The sequence below is a fragment of the Crocuta crocuta genome, unplaced genomic scaffold (assembly GCF_008692635.1).
Source record: "Crocuta crocuta isolate KB4526 unplaced genomic scaffold, BGI_CrCroc_1.0 scaffold83, whole genome shotgun sequence".
NCBI classification, from domain to species: domain Eukaryota; kingdom Metazoa; phylum Chordata; class Mammalia; order Carnivora; family Hyaenidae; genus Crocuta; species Crocuta crocuta.
In genome coordinates this window covers 6,709,343-6,725,508 of record NW_027529638.1, presented here as the reverse complement: position 1 = coordinate 6,725,508, position 16,166 = coordinate 6,709,343, and the positions used below count along the sequence as shown (strand labels likewise).

The 16,166-nt window shown below is 37.2% G+C and overlaps 1 protein-coding gene and 1 long non-coding RNA gene across 6 annotated transcripts in view; one reads left to right on the top strand and one right to left on the bottom strand.

Moving 5' to 3' along the window:
- LOC144230111 (uncharacterized) overlaps positions 1-6,297 on the bottom strand; it is a 29,091-nt gene extending 22,794 nt beyond the window's left edge. Inside the window, exon 1 of one of the 2 annotated variants that reach the window (XR_013334696.1) lies at positions 5,897-6,297. This is a non-coding gene — a long non-coding RNA (uncharacterized LOC144230111). The remainder of the gene's footprint in view (positions 1-5,896) is intronic. The other variant, XR_013334697.1, reaches the window with a different exon arrangement.
- Positions 6,298-6,442: 145 nt separating this feature from the next.
- The window catches only part of STPG2 (sperm tail PG-rich repeat containing 2), a 506,065-nt gene continuing 496,341 nt past the window's right edge, over positions 6,443-16,166 (top strand). For 3 of the 4 annotated variants that reach the window (XM_077762315.1, XM_077762314.1, XM_077762316.1), the window contains exons 1-2: positions 6,443-6,860; positions 14,656-14,768. In XM_077762315.1, coding sequence (XP_077618441.1) covers positions 6,752-6,860; positions 14,656-14,768 — 222 coding nt within the window. In that variant the 5' untranslated portion in view covers positions 6,443-6,751. The remainder of the gene's footprint in view (positions 6,861-14,655; positions 14,769-16,166) is intronic. The other variant, XM_077762317.1, reaches the window with a different exon arrangement.

Genomic DNA, 16,166 nt, shown 5'->3' with positions numbered 1-16,166 from the left:
TATCCAATGGAAAAAAGACAGTCATGTCAGCAAATGGTGTTGGGAAAACTGGATAGCAACATGCAGAAAAATGAACCTAGACCACTTTCTTACACCATACACAAAATAAATTCAAAACGGATTATACACAAAATAAATTCAAAACGGATTAAAGACCTAAACATAAAACAGGAGCCATCAAATTCCTAGAGGAGAAAACAGGCAACAACCTCTTTGACCTGGGCCACAGCAACTTCTTACTTGACATGTCTCCAGAGGGAAGGGAAACAAAAGCAAAAATGAACTATTGGGACCTCATCAAAATAAAAAGCTTCTGCACAGTGAAGGAAACAATCAGCAAAATTAAAAGGCAACTGATGGAATGGGAGAAGATATTTGCAAATGACATATCTGATAAAGGTTTAGTATCCAGAACCTATAAAGAACTTCCCAAACTCTACACCCAAAAAGCAAATAATCCAGTGAAGAGATGGGCAGGAGACATGAATAGACACTTTTCCAAAGAAGACATCCAGATGGCTAACAGACATATGAAAAACTACTCAACATCACTCATCATCAGGGAAATACAAATCAAAACCACAATGAAATACCACCTTACATCTGTCAGAATGGCTAACATTAACAAGTCAGGCAACAATAGATGTTGGCAAAGATGTGGAGAAAGGGGAACCCTTTTGCACTGCTGGTGGGAATGAAAACTGGTGCAGCCACTCTGGAAAACAGTATGGAGGTTCTTCAAAAAATTAAAAATAGAACTATCCTATGACCCAGCAATTACACTACCCAGTATTCATCCAAAGGATACAGGAGTGCTGATTCGAAGGAGCACATGCACCCCAATGTTTATAGCAGCATTATTGACAATAGCCAAAGTATGGAAAGAGCACAAATGTCCAATGACTGATGAATGGATATGTATACACACACACACACACACACACACACACACACACACACACACACACACCAGAATATTACTCGGTAATCAAAAAGAATAAAATCTTGCCATTTTCAAGAAGTGGATAGAACTACAGCGTATTTTGCTAAGCAAAGTCAGTCAGTCAGAGAAAGACAAGTATATTATTTCACTCATGTGGAATTTAAGATACAAAACAGATGGACATAAGGGAAGGAAAGCAAAAATCATGTAAAAACAGTGAAGGAGACAAACCATAAGAGACTCTTAAATACAGAGAACAAATTGAGGGTTGCTGGAGGGGTGCTAGGTGAAGGGAAGGGCTGAAAGGGTGAGGGGCATTAAGGAGGACACATGTTGGGATGAGCCCTGGGTCTTATATGTAAGTGATGAATCACTAAATTCTATTTCTGAAATTATTATTACAGTATATGTTAACTAACTTGGATATAAATTAAAAAAAAAAGAAAAAAGGTGCTATCTAAATGCTATGAATAATAAAAAAAAGATATTCTCTAGAGTTTACCATTCATAGTAAGAAGTGAAGTAAGGGCATTTCCAGGCAGGGATAAAGTCTTGAATAAAAGCATAGAGATGAAAAGGGCAGTTTGTTGAATATGTAACTTGTGTGAATGGGGAGTACCGGAAGATAGAGAAACTGAAAGGTAGATTGGCTTGTTTGAAACACCCAATGCCAAGCTTACAGCGCAGCAATAGGACATTTCCAAGCATGAGAGCGACATTCTCAAAATCATACTTAGGAAGATTAATCTAACTATTGAGTGTGGGATAAATTGTAACAGATAAATTAGAAAAGGGATTCCAGTGAAATGTTAGAATATACCAAACAAGAGAGAGTATCAACAAAATGACAGAATGCAGTGAGGGGTGGTTTTCAGAAAGATCACAGAGATGGAAACAATGGAACTGGCACTTGTTTGGATGTGGGAGCACAAAGAGAAGTAGTCTAAGAGGTTTTAAGGCTTAAATATGGGAAGATATTGCTCTTCTGAACAGAAAAGAGATTAGGAGGATGATCTGGCTTTCCAGAGAAAAAAATGCATTAAGAATTAAGACTATTTTGAAGTGATGGTGGATCACTTATATTTAAATGTTGAGCAGACACTTGGCAATGCATGAATCTCAAAGATAATACATGGTTTGAGAATGGGTCATCACCAAGGGAGAAAGAGAGAAAAGGATGGGAGAAAAAGAAAGATGAAAGAAAAACAAAAATTAGAGGAGAGAGTAGGTGCTCTTACAAGAAAGTATAATGAGAACATGGAAGATAGGGTACCATGGACACCAAAGGAGGGGAAAGTTCCCCAAAAGGGTGATTGTGGAAAAAACTGAGGTGTTTATTTTTACATTGACTTCCTTCTCCTTAGTAATACAACCTGGTACCCAGAAATAGGCTCTATTTCCCAGCCTCTTTTATAGCTACATATGTCTGCTGACATAGTTTGGGCCAACGAAATGTAGGAACATATTTTTTGTGTTTCTTCTAGGAGGACTCCTTGAAAGGGAGGGGTGTATACTTTTATTTTTCCTTACTGCTACTTATAATGGTTGGAACTCCAGCAAATAATTTTTAGACCATAAGCTCATGTCAAACTGGGAAGCACACATCAAGAGATGGAGCAGCATAATAGAGCATCCTGGTTCCCTGCCCTGAAGAAGCCACTATATCACCCCTGAAAGACTACCTCTAGACTTTTCTCTTTTAGATGAGTAAACAAACACACAGCCAATCTCAAATAAGAATTGAGAGAAAAAAATTATTGCGTGTGATAGTAGAGCACAGCTGGGGACATTTCCCTCACATTGGCTACGAAAACAGCTCTAGAGTCAAACTGACTGGCTTTAAATCTAGCTCCATTATTCATTAACTATGTGATACTGGGTGAGAAATGTAACAGCTGTCAGCATATTAATAGAGATATTAATAGAACTTACCTCACAAGTTATATGAAGAATGATTTAGATTGTTTATGTAAGGTACTTCACACAGTGCAAGCACATAGTAGGTGCTCAATAAATGTAAGTGAAAAAAAAATCAGGCAATCACTGATAACATGCTGTAATTTTTTAAACACATTTCATGAAATTCTGTAATTTCAGAATCATATTAAATCTGCAGTTTAGGGGAACCTGTGTGGCTCAGTCAGTTGAGTGTCTAACTTTGGCTCAGGTCATGATCTTGTTGCTCATGAGTTCAAGCCCCACATTGGACTCACTGCTGTCAGCCTGTCAATGCAGAGCCCGCTTTTGGATCTTCCATTTCTCCCTTTCTCTACCTCTTCCCTGCTTGTGCTCTCCCCCCTCAAAAAGTCTGTAGTTAAGATAAACACATTTATACTAAACAAAATACTGAACATAAAATATACTTTGTAAGCTTCAACTTATTATATAAATTTTTTTTACCATTTTAACTTGAATGCATACAACTTTTACAGTGTCATCTTTCATAACACTGACAAGTACATTCAGGTGTATCATACATGCTAAGTGATTTATTACCATTATTTGATTTTTATTTTTACAAAAAACAAAACAATGAAAAACCAAGTCATAGTGGGTTGAAGAAATCAGTTTCAATTCAGCTTTATAATATTTATAAAGTATTTAAGGCTATTTAAGGCTGAATTATCACATTTCATACAATACTTCAGATATCATCTGTTATCTACTTAATCCTCAAATGTTATAAGGAAAAATTGGTGACTATGAAGTTCTTCATTGCAGTTAACATGTGTGATAAAGAATCAATTTGATTTATTAAAGCTTCATTTTAAAGTTTATTTAGTGGTAGCCAATGTGGAGGAATGGAAAGAATCTAAATTTTGTAGTCAAGTAAATCTTAGTTCAAATATAGTTCCATTTCTCATGAACATCATGGAAATAGTAGTATAAAATACAAAATAAATACAAAATTCAAAATAGTTATATAAATACAAAATTTTTTTTGTATTTATATGTAATTAGAATTCTGTGTTAATATACTTTTTTTCTGTGGCACATTCATTCTATATTTTTTTATTCAGGAAATATTTACCACAATGAGAGATAATGAAAAATATTTACTGTTTTCATTTTAAAAGATTTTCCTTTTTTTAGGTTTAAAAAAATTATTTACTTATTCATGAGAGAGAGAGCTCGTGAGCAGGGGATGGGCATAGAGAGAGGGAGGGAATCCTAAGGAGACTCTGCACTGTCAGCACAGAGCCTGATGCACGGCTTGAACTCATGAACTGTGAGATCATGACCTGAGCTGAAGTCAAGAGTTGGACATTTAACCTACTGAGCCACCCAGGCGCCCCTAAAAAGATTTTCCAGTTCTAAAATATGATGTATCATTTTTGTTATTGAACCATAAGAGGGAAATAATGGCTAGGAAAGGTGGAGAGAACAGCCACAGTGATCAAGGAAATACTGGAAGGATTTTCACACTAAAAACTTTTTAAAGAAAGACTATGTTAAGAATGTAGATTCTGAGAGACTCCAAGTACTACAAAATTATAAAGAGTGTGGAGGTTGCACCTGCATTTAGATATAGAGATGTGTTATTTAATAGGATCTGGCCATAAGATCCAGTAACATGAGTCCTGCCATTCTATGAGGTCCTTGGGGAACTAATTTACAGTGAAGAGGCAGGAAAGATAAACACTGTATTCTTAGCTGCTACAAAGGTCTTAAGGTCACAAACTCGCTTTCAGAGATCTATAAATGAGCGAGGATAGATTCTATGAAGAACTCTCTTTGTCTTAATTAGGTTGGGCTCGCTTGCCAAAAAATCAAATCAGTCAGAAAGCAGATAAACCCTGCTTTACCACTTCCATTCCCAATCTCAAACCCAAACCAATCCAAGGAAAAGAGTAATCTAGGTGATGGTAGACATGAACAGCCAGAAAGGGGTTGTCAGTCTGCACCAATGTCTACTGCAAAGATGGCCTAGATTTGAATTTGCTTTCTGGGTTTATATTCTTGTTGGGGCCAAGGGAAAATGATGTCCTTCAGAATGTCCACCAATAGAAGGCTAATGTAAAAGCACTAGTGGATTATCCTCCAAAGCATATAGGTTTTTCTATTTCACCTCTGTGACTCTTTTCTTCATAGTAAGTGTATTCTAGATCTCAGTGAGTATCTGTGCAAACTTGGGAAAATAGGGCTTAAATAACTTTGAGAAAACTATGAGGGCTTCTGTAAGCATGCAAGGAGAAATGAAGTCAGTGAGAAAGGATCACTGATCAATACCTAGTTTCTTAGCAGAAAGAGGTGGTTTCCAAAGACCTGCAATATTTTTTTCTTATTTTATACATCTCTCTGGTCACCTCAGATTATGGCTAATACACAGCTTTCTCCATTCCATACAGAATGCCAGAGGCTGAACTTTCTTGTATCCTTGTATCCCCACAGTCCAGCAGAACACTGAACCTATAGTATATACCAATGTGTTTTTTAAGTAAATAAATAATTATTCAGCTAGCTACTGAGTAGGAAAAAAAAAGGTATTACAGGTACATTTTTGAGAAGCATATAGCCTTTTATGAACATTCTGTTTATGGATCACAATAAATGACCCACTGAACTGAGTATCAAAATCATGTTCTACAGAATCTACAACTATAAACATTTGTAGTAGGTACAAATTAAAGTACTGTGGCTTATTTGGGGGCAAGGCGCAGCCAAGGCAGGATTTATTTCAGCCCCTAAGGATGATTAGAATCTGGAAAGGATTCTTGCTGCAAAAACAAAAGACAAAACCAAAAAAAGCAGCCTGAAACATCTTTTAAGGTGGATTCTGACACAGATTCCTTAAGACAGCTGCAGAAGCCAGGCTCCTTTTGCCTAAGCTTAAGAGACTCATTGGTTCAGCGAGGGTGGACTGCTTTCTGAAGCCTTTGCTTTGCTTCACAAATGGCGAGGAGTCAATGTGCCGTTGCCTGGCATGTGACAACAAACGCAGCTTTCAGTTACCTGAACTTTGCATTGCCTCGGTTGGTGAGCTTTTCGCTTCCTGCCCCGGATTCCCCGTTTCTTTTCACCACCAATTCCCGAGTTTCTCTTCAGAGTTTGGATTATCTGTAGGATAAAGTCAGAGGTGTTTCCCCTCCGTGGGTGCGAATGTATTTGTAGTGGGAGCTGGCGCTGAGCAAGCGGAACTCAGGCTCTGCTTCGAGAGAATGGTTTTTCCTTTCACAGTTTTTGCTAGTTTTTTCCCCAGCCGCCCTAAGTAGGTGATAGAGGAAAGGGACCATAGTCAAATGGGCTATAACGTATTCTAACGTGTTTTCTAGAGTTTTCCCGATAATCCTAGGACCTGAAGGCGTTGGCGCCTCAAGACGAATCCAAGACCCGCGTGACCGCCGTGCTCAGAGTCGGTGAGCGCCCCGCGGAAGGATTGCGGTGGGGAGGCGCTCGCGACCCAGTACGCATGCTCGGAGCGCTCCCTTAGAGACTTCCGGGGCGGGGAGAGATGGGCGGAGGGAAGGCCGGAAGCCCAGCGCCTGGCGCCTGGTTCTTAGTCTCGTTTCTTGGCCTGAGCGCGTAACCTGTAGCCGGGCGATCTGGAAGATGTTTGTGTGAGATCGCTGATCTCTGGTTGCACTCCCTTTCACTTTGGCACGGGTCTAGAATTTGACCTGGGGGAAATCTGACCCCCAATGAGCAGGTGGGAGTTAGCTCCCTACGGCAGCTCGTCCATTTACTCAAGCTATACTCGGCCCTCTTTAGACTCGTCACCTTCCTTTTGCCGCACACCTTCTCTAGTCGCCGTGTTTCTATCCCTTTTCAGAGGCAATTCCTCCCGCCCCGCCCCTCACTCCTGCCATCATGTATGATCGGGCTCCCCGTTTGCTCAGATTGACTGAAGGTGGCAGCACTGAGGAGCATGTGGGTCCTGGATCCTACCAGGTACCTTTCCTGAAGCAGCAGGCAACAGGTAAGAGGGATAGGCAAGCATTCTGTGACGGGCACCTCACTTTCGGCCTGCCCGCTTCTGTGTGCCTGTTAAACATAATGGCATCACTTCCTAAGTGTAACAGAACGTGAACTAGGTAGAGGAAATAACTCATTTTATAGGCGATGACTGGTAAAATCATTTGTCTTATTTCACAGTCATATAGCTAGGACATTTGATGGTACAGTGGTTGTCTCCATCAGACTTTCAGTTGTACAGGTTAGATCTGGGATTTTGATTTCCTGACTCTTGATGACTGTATGAGCCCCTAAATTATGTGTACTTAAGGCCTACTGTTTCTTTTCCTTGTAATCCTGTCTGCCTGACACCTTTGTTACCATTAACCAGAGATACTTTATTTACTAAAGTGTGACTTTTATATTTTATTTAGCAATTCGATTTAAAGTCACCTTTACACCCAGTGTGGGGCCAGAACTCAGGACCCTGAGGTCGAGTCGCGTGCTCTTCCAACTGTGCCAGCCAGGAGCCACAATAACAAATATTTTTAATTTGCTTTCTGCTTTTTCTAATCTGATGATTTTGTGCAGTTTACAACCATTCAAACTGTAGTTTTTCTCTTGTTAATTTGCATTTTCTCAATTGTTGCACTATGTATTTTTAAACGAATCCATTACTCTGTATGACCGATCAGATTAGGATATTAGGTTGATTTAGGTTTATTTGGGCAGGTTTCTCATTTGTCCTTATTTCAATTTTGAATTTTACTGCTTTTCAGCATCTGATAACTGTATCAGTCTTCTTGGAGCCTATGTCTGTATTTATTACAGTTGAGTTCTAAGCATTAACTCCCTAACAATATATTAGCCACCAGCCACCATCCAAAACACTTTTACCTGGGATGCTTTTCAATCCTTATTTTCTTTTGACATCTGTCTTTAAACAATGCCTGATTCATGCGTAGGACCTAATAAACATTATTTACACACTGAATCGGAATCATTCCCCCCACCCCGCCCCGGCAATCAATCCTTCATTGCCTTCTTTAAAGGTTTTAATTTTTCTAAATGCCTTTTAAATGTTTATATGGTATATTTTCCATCCTTTGCTGGTTGCTTTTCTCATGTATGCTTTCTCATTCAAATCCATAGCTTGAACTACTGTCCATATTCTGATTCTGAAGACTTCCAGAAGAAAGTCTTCAGAGATATAGGTGATTTATATCTCTAAGATGAACTTTCTTCTGACCTTAGGGGTTTCTTACTGCTGTTACTTTTTTGGACATCTTTATCTGGGTAGTCGGGTTCATCATTTTCCCCATCATTACTAGCCCCTTTGAAAAATTACCTGTCAGTCAGTCAGTCATAAACTTTAAACTTTGGAATTATTTTAGACTGCTCTGACCGACCATGCCAATTGCTTATTAAGATCTATTGATTCTATCTTCTCATTGTCTCTCAAATTAGTCTCCTTTCATTTGACTGCCCTTGACTTTGTTCAGGTCTCATTATTTCTGTTCTGAATTAAACCAATTAAACATTGCTGTTTTTCCCTATATTTCAGTCTCTAATTTTTCTCTTATGGCTAAAGTGATCTTTCTAAGATATAATTATGTTATTTTAAAAAAAATGTTTTATTTATTTTTGAGAGAGAGAGACAGCGTGAGCAGGGGAGGGTCAGAGAGAGAGAGAGGGAGACACAGAATCTGAAACAGGCTCTAGGCTCTGAGCTAGCTGTTAGCAACTGAGCTTGTCTCAGGGCTTGAACCCACAAACCATGAGATCATGACCTGAGCTGAGGCCGGACGCCTAACCGACTGAGCCACCCAGGCACCCCTAATTATGTTATTTGTTAAAAAAAAAAAAAAGCTCTTTTAACACTAAGGTTAAAATCTGAATTACTTAACACACAGTGCATGAGATTGTTCATGGTCTTATTCCTGACCTGGCCTCCCACATTATCTCTCCAGGCACCCCCACCCAGTACTTCACCTACATACATATCAGCAGTTCCAACTTTGTATTTGCTAAATTCATGCTTACTCATCTGCATGCTTTTGCAGCTGCTGATACCTGTGCCCAGTATGCTGTTTCTTCTTTTTTTTCACTTGGCTGAGTCCTACTTATTTTTTCAGACTCAGGTGAAGTGAAGTTGTTTTCTGATTATTGTTTCTCAGGTCATTCTTTGACACCTTTATGACTCTTTCATAGCACTTTGATACTGTGTCTTAGTTATCTGTTAATTTATGTGGATGCACACTAGAATGTGAGGTTCTCTGGGGGCAATGACCATGATATTTAATATTACTCTTGGTTTTTTAATGATATTTAATGTTACTCTTGGTTTTTTAACTCAATACCATAGCACAAATGCTTAATTTAAAAAATAACAATAATTCTTGTAATAAAGTCAGGAAAAAGGTCTAATGAGCTACACATAGCAGAATTAAAAACTCATTACATGACTTGTGTGAACTCTGCTTAGAGAGCAGTAAGTGAGGTGTTGCAAGGCTCTTCTTTTACTGTTTTGTAGAATTGTGCCTTGCTGACTTGTAAAAGAAACTAGGAAATTCTATGCTTAGCAACTCTGAGCAGCTGCATCCTATTGAGCCCTGTTTTAGCAATACTCAGTGACCACATGCTGATAATCAATAGAAGGTACAGATATCATTTCTGTACTGTATAATTTAACAGTAGCTATTATAGGGGCACCTGGGTGGGTCAGTTGTTTAAGGATCTGACTCTTGATTTTGGCTCAGATCATGATCTCACAGTTTGGGGGATTGAGCTCTGGGTTGGTCTCTGCACTGACAGCTTGGAGCCTGATTGGGATTCTCTCTCTCTCTCTCTCTCTCTCTTTCTCTCTCTCTTTCTCAAAATAAATAAATGTGAAAAAAAAAAGTAGCTGTTATCCCTTTCCAAGGTTCATTCTGCCTTATCCCTCTGGGGTAATGCACTGGGCTATGCAGAATTATACAGTTATTTCAATTAAGGGTCATGTAGACTTTATAGAGTATGATGTAGAAAGAGTGGATGTTGGGACTTTATATAACTTGTTATCTTGAATCATAGAAGAGCAGAGGATCTTAGAGTCTTAGATCTTCAAAAGAAAGATGCAAATGTTCTTTATTCCTAGCCTTTCTTTTTTTCTATTTAACTCTTCCTTTTACTGTAGCCTGCTTGGTCAATGCTCCAGTGTTTATTTTCACATTTTCCTCAGGAAATTCTTTTCACCCCAGTCTGCAAACTTCCTTGCCCCAGCTTTTGGCCATTGAATCAGAGACTTTTCAACCCAGACTTTGCAGCCTAAAAGGGACAGGACTGAGCTGCTCTGATTTCATGAGTAGGAGAGATAATGGATATTCCAGTTCCAGATTAATGAGAGCTATTCCTTGTTTTCTCACATTTCTCTAAGAAGGAAGCATATTTTATCTCATGAAAGCAAATTTTCCCCAGAGACAACGACCCTAGTAAAATATGATAAAAACAGAATCCTTTTAGTAATGTGACTGCTCCTGGCATTATTGAGTTAAGGAGAATTTAATTGCTTTTTGAACCTGATTTATATAATAAGTGGCACTGTATGTTAGCTGTGTATTATCTATATTGGTTCTATATCAGTTATCTAAACTGGGTAACACTGGCTCCTAAATAGACTCTTTCCCAGATTTCTTCTTTGATGGAGGAGTGGTTAGCTTTACCTGCCACAGAAGCGTGAGTTGTTCATGGTCTTGTACTTATGCCTTTGTGCTGTGTCACCAATAACAAGTTATTAGCCAATCAGAATTTAGGGAGACCACCTCAGGAAATGCAGTCTGTATTTAAGTTTAAATAAATAACAGGTATGTGTTTACTGGATATATTGATGTCCCTGAAGATGAGTATGTTTCAAAGATCTAGTTATTGCTTGCTTATTTATTTGTTCATTTGCTTATTATTTTAAAGAGAGAGAGAGAATGAATGGAGGAGAGAGATGGGGGAGGGGAAAGAGAGAGAAAGAATGAATAATCTTAAGCAGGCTCCATGCTCACTGAGCCCAAAACTGTGCTTGATCCCACAACCCTGGTATCATGACCTGATCCAAAATCAAGAATCAGAGGCTCAACTGACTGAGCCACCCAGGTGCCCCTCTAGTTACTGCTTTTATGGCAGTAGCTGTAGCTATAGAACTTGTCCTTGAATCACATGCTGCCCACTTTCTTTCTCAGAATTTACTGACTTCTGTTGCTTCATGCCAGTTTGATTTATCCTCTGCTGTTGGTGCCTCAAACTTAGTATTTCCCAAACTGAACTTATTTCTTTCTTCTCAAATCTTTCCTTCTTCTATATTCCTAATTTTTTCTTTGTACCTGACAGTTTGATTTATCATTCGTAGTTGGCACCTCACATGTCAATATATCCATGTCACAAATCAAACCTGTTATCTCACACTCCATCAATCCTAATTCCCCAGAATCTTCTCCTATATTTTTAGATCTTAATTACTGGCAACACTATAATTATTTATTTATCTGGCTTTCCCACTTCTTGAGACCAGGGATTTAATTTATTTATTATTGTACCTTCAGTGCCTCTCCCTGCACACAATAAAGCATTCACTATTGAATGAGTAATGGTGTAGTTTAGAATACCACTGATTGAATTCTATATTTATTGATTAATATGCAGAGATCTATGATAGGGAGACCAACCATCCTGATTTATATGGAATGTCCTGGTTTTGGCACTAAAAGTCCTATGTCTTGTAAACATTAAACATTAGGTATATGTAAACATTAGGTATACAGTTATTAATAAAACAGAAAAGTCCTTTCTTTCATGGAGCTAATTAGTATAAACAATTTAATATTCTTGTGGTTTTATTCAAGGTCAGTATTTCATATAAACTTTTAGCCTGTTGCTTAAAGATTCTATATAATCAATTTTGGAACACTTCAGTGAAGATTTTATGAGTACTGGTTTTCTTAAGTATATGGGGCTATTGTGTGTTTTTTCCCATTTTTATATGAATTTCAATATTTTGCAATTTCATACTTGTTTAGGTAGATTCAGTTAGAAACTCTGCCATGGTGTGATGACAGCTGCCTCAGATCTAGTCTGAACTTAGGATTGGTTTTCATACATATTTCATATTACCTCATGTTTGCATTGACCTAAATTAAGAAAAAAAATCTTTACTTGTGAGATTAAATACTTATGCAGAAAATTGCCTATAAAGTATGGCACAAAAACTGAATATTCAAGAAATATAACATTGCCAAATTTCCCTTTCAATTATAGCTCTTTTCCTCTCCCCTACAGGTAAGCACTATTCTGAGTTTTATGGCAATCACTTTCTTGCTTTTCTTACAGATTATTAAATCCTGTTGATGAAATGACCCCTTTATCAGAAAGCAGCATCTCTCTTTAGTATTCCTTGTTCTAAAATAGGCTTCTGATGTTATTATAGTCACTCCAGCTTCCTTTGATTCATGAGTGCATGGTATATCCACCCTTTTATTTTTAGCTTCTATGTCTTTATGTTTTATGAGGATTTTATGTAGAGAGCATAGAGTTGGTTCTTGCTTTTTTATCCAGCTGACAATCTCTGTCTTTTATATTGGGGTATTTAGAACTTTTGTATTTAATTTAATTATCAATATTGTTGTGTTTAAATTTATTCTCTTGATATTTGTTTTCCATTTATCTCATCTGCTCTTTGTTTTTTTCTTTTTTCCCCTACCTTCATTGAATGAGTTTATTTTTTTAATGATTTTGTTTTTATCTCCACTATTGCTTTACTAGCTACACCACTTCTTCTTTTTTAATCATTTATTTATTTTTAGAGACCGAGAGAGACAGAGCCCAAGCAGAGGAGGGGCAAAGAGAGAGGGAGACACAGAATCCGAAGCAGGCTTCAGGCTCTGAGCTGTCAGCACAGAGCCCAATGTGGGGCTTGAACTGACGAAGCATGAGATTATGACCTGAGCCAAAGTTGGATGCTTAACTGAATGAGCCGCCCAGGTGCCCCTACTAGCTACACTTCTTTATTTTGTAGTGGTTGCTTTGGAGTTTACAATATACATCCCTAATCCATCACAGTCTACCTTCAAATAATATTCTACCATTTCACATACAGTATACAAATCTTATAACAGCATGCTTCCATTTCTCCCATCTCATCTTTTGTGCTATTGTGGCCATATATTTTACTTCTATATCTGCTATCTCACAGTCACATAAATTATTTTTGCTTTAAATAGTTAGTTTTAGGGGCACCTGGGTGGCTCGGTGGGTTGAGCATCTGACTTCGGCTCAAGTCATGATCTTGTGTTTGTGCGTTTGAGCCCTCCCCATCGGGCTCTGTGCTGACAGTTTAGAGCCTGGAGCCTACTTTGGGTTCTGTGTCTTCCTTTCTCTCTCCCCTCCCCCACTCATGCTCTGTTTCTCTCTGTCTCTCAAAAAAATAAAATAAAACATTAAACATTTTTTAAATCATTATTTTTAAAGAGATTAAGAATTGAGAAGAAATGCCTCACATAAAATTTGTTGTTTATCCTATTAGTATACTTTTCATTTCAGAAGTTTGATTTGGGTCTTGTTATATTTTCCCTCCTCATCATGTTCATCTTCTACCTTGTTGAACATATGAAGGATATTTATAATAGATACTTGAATGTTCTTGTGTGTTAATTCCATCTCTCCTATAGATCTGCTTCTTTTCGGTGACTTTCCTCCTGTTTATGGGACATATTTTTCTGCCACTTGGAAGAACATTTTCTGGTGTGTGCACCATTCATGTTTTTATACTATGTGGCTTGGTTTGTGTGTGCTTATGTGTTTTGAAGGAAATCTGTATCTTGTTCTCTTTCATGGTTTGGTGGTTTTCTTTAGTGATATAACAAATAATTCTTGATTTCAGTTGCATTTTAATAAATGTGGGCTTTAAAATAAACACATTATTTCTTATTTTAAACATAATATTTTTTCTTATTAGTCAAGATTAGCAGGATTTTAAACTACACAGATTATCACATGTATTCTCACAGTTTTGTACATTTTTCTTTAGTGTATAAGATTCACAAATTTTGAGTCTTCACTTTCATTCTTTTATTACCTGTTGTAGATAGTTGCTCTGTTCTCTCCCATTGCTTCTTTAAAATGTGTTGCTTATGCTATCCTCATTTTCCTTCATAGGTTTCTTGAAATTTTTAAATAAATCGTTCAGGAGACTATGTCTGTCTACTAAATTTATTAAGTTTGTCTAATTTTATGATTACTTGTTCCAATGAAATTTATATCTTAGATTTATAAATATTTAGGGTCAGGCAGTCAAGAAAGATTTACCAAGTACCAAAAGAAATATATGTACCAAAGTCAAGAGACATTATTAATTACTTGCTCACCTTAAATTATTTCAATCTATGCTGTCTCTGCAAGTTTATATATGCTATTTTCTACAAATAGCAGGTGCTATTCTAAACTGTAAAACAATGGTCTTCTGAGGATAAAAATATTTTATTACGTAAACATAACTGACATTTTCATCTCAATCAAACATACCTAAAAGGAAAAGGACTTTGTTTTTTTATGTATTTTTTTTCTGTTGTCTAGGAATTCCAGTTCTGTAGGTTCCTTTATTTAATAAATATTAATAAACATTCTGCTGTTACATTAGATTTTTAAAAAAGTATACCAACTTCTGAGGGTACCCATTAGTTCTGAAAATGTAGTCTCAACAGTTGAAGTTACTAAATGATTTTATATGTTTCAGATGTTTTTTTCTCTGAAATCACTGGGACCCTATCTTATCTGCCAGTGATATGGTTTTACTTTTATAGGTGGCTATGCACCGTTCCTTTCTTTGGCTGCCAGAGACAGTACTTTTACTGTTGCTTCTAACACTGAGAAAGCTGTTCCAGGTCCAGGACACTATAATGTTTCAGAAGCACAGGTAAATTTATAATAGTGAGTATAATTGTCTGAGTTAGTAAGAATCATGCTTTCTTCCTCTAATAGACTAATATGTTATTTATCATATTTTTTCTTCATATCATCCTCTTTCTTCTTTTAATCTATAATGTGTTATTAGAATAAGAGAAAATAAATGTGTTTAATGTTGATTCCCCGGCTGGGTGTTCTCCATTTATGTCCCTAAGACATAAAACATCGTTACATGTTTTTAGCTTGATGTGGTGACTGCAGTCTTTAGTTCTAAGAAGTCTGTGGTCTGTTCACATACTTCCTTCTCAAACCTTTAAACAAACTTGCTCTTAGCATTTTCACTGGGCATTTTAGTTCGAGGAAGCTCTTCAAAGTGTGTTTCTATGTTCTTCCCATGGCAGTGCTGTGGCTCTCATTAGTCCTGTTTTTCATTCCTGGTCAGTGTTTATCACCTCAGCCAGTACACTAACTTCCTTATTTTGTTTCCTGCTTTCTACCATAAAGAAGCTAGAATGGAAGGCATGGGCTCAACTTCCAATTCAATGGGACATTTATGGCTCTTCCTTGGTTTCTTAAAACTTCCAGAATACTAATGTCTAGAGAACAAAAGACAAAAAAATAGTAGTGGGTCGTTAGATGTCATTGGAAATGTCACTCCTTCTTCCGCTCCTTGGCCTATCGCCAGCATATCATGGGTCTATGGGCTTGCTAGTTCTACCAGTAATACTTTTATAAAGACTGTAATTCCACTCTTCCAAGAGGGGAATGGAATAAAATATACAATAGATAGATTTCAAACTTATTAAATATGACAAATATCAGGGTGTTAGGATATTATATTAATACTGATTTTAGTCAATTCCTCATATAAAACAATGTAAAGTGCAATTTAGATCAGATTTTATTTTATTCCAAATTGGGTACATTTTTTGGAGTTCAAGAATAAGGATCTAGGAAATGTACTTTTTTAATGTAATGGATGACCTAGGAGGAAAAGTTCTAGTATTCTCTATTTTTGTTCTTAAAACTATAAACAAATGCCAAGAGAAGATTGATTTCCTTCATTTAAAAGATGACTATGATTTATTTACTCAATTGCTGTTGATTTTTTTTGCTACTTTTAGGCTAAATTCCTGCAGAACTTTTAGAAGTTCAAGAAATATGAATTTATCACACTGTTTAAAAAATAAAGTTTGTTATTTTATTTTATTTTATTTTTTAAATTTATTTCTAGGAGAGAGAGAGAGAGACAGCGTGGGCAGGGGAGGGTCAGAGAGAGAGGGAGTCACAGACTGAAACAGGCTCCAGGCTCTGAGCTGGCAGTCAGCACAGAGCCCGACGCGGGGCTCGAACCCACGAACCACGAGATCATGACCTAAGCGAAAGTCGGACGCTTAACCGACTAAGC